This window comes from Orycteropus afer, unplaced genomic scaffold, assembly GCF_000298275.1.
Source record: "Orycteropus afer afer isolate SDZICR_OR568_19922 unplaced genomic scaffold, OryAfe1.0 scaffold00883, whole genome shotgun sequence".
Classification (NCBI taxonomy): domain Eukaryota; kingdom Metazoa; phylum Chordata; class Mammalia; order Tubulidentata; family Orycteropodidae; genus Orycteropus; species Orycteropus afer.
Window position 1 is genome coordinate 510,436 of NW_006922470.1, and position 2,514 is coordinate 512,949.

At 39.3% G+C, this 2,514-nt stretch overlaps 1 protein-coding gene across 1 annotated transcript; it reads left to right on the plus strand.

The window, feature by feature from the left end:
* The first annotated feature begins 376 nt into the window (after positions 1-376).
* On the plus strand, positions 377-1,303 carry LOC103212218 (olfactory receptor 4K15-like). The gene has a single exon (XM_007958221.1). The coding sequence runs from the start codon at positions 377-379 to the stop codon at positions 1,301-1,303; it is 927 nt and encodes a 308-aa protein (XP_007956412.1).
* The last annotated feature ends 1,211 nt before the right edge of the window (positions 1,304-2,514 follow it).

The window sequence follows — 2,514 nt, forward strand, 5'->3', positions numbered from 1 at the left end:
TGTCTCATAAGGTCGATTGAGTCAGAATATTCCCAATGGCACTAACCAACAAGAATATGAAGATCTAAAGTGCATAAATACTTAAAAACAAAACAAAACAAAACAAAAAAACAACTCAATGCCGTGGAGTCAGATCCAACTCATAGTGACCTCTCCTTGGGTTTCCATGGCAGTACCACTACATTATGAACCACTAGCCTTCTGGTTAGCAGTCACATGCCTTAGACACTATACCACAAAAGCTCCCACAAATGTTTATGGAATAAGATTTGGTACCAGGCTTGGCTTTGCTGACTACCACAATCATATAACATTATTTTCATTTTCATTTCACTTTACAGGAAACTTTCTGATCTTATTTTAGAAACTTGAAATCATGGACCAAGGAAATACCTCAAGAGTGACTGAATTTGTGTTACACAGTCTTTCAGGTCCTCGAGAGGCACAACTGTTCTATTTTGTGTTTTTCACACTTTTCTATTTATCCATTGTGCTGGGAAACCTCCTCATTGTGCTCACAGTCCTCTCTGAACCTGCGCTCCACACACCCATGTACTTCCTGCTCAGCAACCTCTCCTTCATTGATATGTGTCTATCCACTTTTGCCACTCCCAAAATGATAGTTGACTTCCTCACGGAGCTTAAGACCATCTCCTTTGAGGGATGCATGGCCCAAATATTCATTCTACATGTCTTTGCTGGTGCTGAAATGATGCTGCTTGTGGCTATGGCATATGACAGGTATGTAGCCATATGTCAACCCCTGCACTATGCAGTCATCATGAGTATACGCAAGTGCATAAGCCTTGTGATGGGCTCCTGGCTGATGGGCCTCTTGCATTCACTAAGCCAGTGGTTTTTCATAGTAGATCTTCCATTCTGTGGTCCAAATAACGTGGACAGCTTTTTCTGTGACCTTCCCTTGGTTGTTAAACTTGCCTGCACTGATACCTATATCCTTAAGATACTGATGCTTTCAAACTGTGATCTAATGGCTATGAGTGCCTTTCTGCTTGTGCTCATCTCCTACACAGTCATCCTGGTCACCATGCGACGTAGATCCTCAGTGGGCATGACTAAGGCCCGGGCCACCCTGACTGCCCACGTCACGGTGGTGATCCTCTTCTTTGGGCCCAGCATCTTCATCTATGCCTGGCCTTTTAACAACTTCCCACTGGATAAGGTTTTCTCAGTATTCTATACTGTTTTCACTCCTCTTTTAAATCCCTTGATCTACACGTTAAGAAATAAGGAGGTAATATCAGCAATGCAGAAAATGAGGAAACAAAAAGTAAGTACTTAACAGTTTTTTTTTTTTTTTCCCTTATGATAATGACAACCATAATAAAGGCACACAATTATATTCTTTTTGGGTCAAAATGTTTATATTTCAACTAAGAAATGAAATAGATTAAAACAATTTATTGTTCATATAAAAATGGTATTTCTTTCAATGTTAATTCTAACTTCAAACTCTCCAAAGTTAAGGATTAAAATAATAATAGCTTTGGAGTACCCATCACTGAACTTAAAACCTAACAGTTTTATGTACTTAACAATGTAAATGTAGCATATTTAACCAAGCTATGAATACCAAAATATGTGTCTACCATTAATGTTTCTTTGTGTATTAAATTGAATTTTAGAATTTCAACATAAAGTTAGTGGTTCAATGATTACACACAAAAATGGTTATCTGTCTATATATAAATAGAAGTTTTTTTTTTTTTTTTTTTTTTGCAACAACGCAGTGTAATATATGCCTTTGTTCTATGTAATCTTTTACTGATCTCTAAGTCCTGTCTTCTAATCTATACCACCAGTGATAGTTAAGGTTGTATGTCAACTTGGCTGAGCCATGATTCTCAGTAGTTTAGCAGTTATGATGTAATCATCCCCATGATGGACTCTGATATAATGTAATCGCTTCCATGATGACATCTCCTATGAGCAGCCAATAAGATGAAAGGAAACTTTCTTAGTGGTGTGGCCTGCTTCCAGTATGTATGGATGACCTGGACAAGCTCTGTGGCTTTTTGCTCAATATGGATCCCACATCTGGCCCATCATCATACAACCTCCAGTCATTTGGATTTGAAGCTATGGCTTGCCATATTGACTGCTGATCTTTGGATTCGTTAGCCCAAATAGGCTGTGAGCCAGCAGCTAGAAATTTACCTGTTGTTCTTGAATTTGTCACCTGCCACAGCCCATGAGCAAGCAGCTTTCCATCTGACCTGCTGATCTTGGGTTTGCCAGCCCCTGCAGCTACATGAGACAGATGCAGCTTCCAGCCTGATGACTGACCTGCTAGCTCAGAACTTGCAAAAGCTCTTACAACCAATGAGCCACTTTTTTGAGATAAATCTCTCTCTCTCTATCTATCTATCTGGCCATCTTCATATGTAAGTGTCACTGGTTTTCCTTCTCTAGAGAACCCAGCCTAAGACACCACTCAATAAAACGTGAGTGAGGACATGTATTTTTCATAGCTCTCAAAATGTATAAGACCAT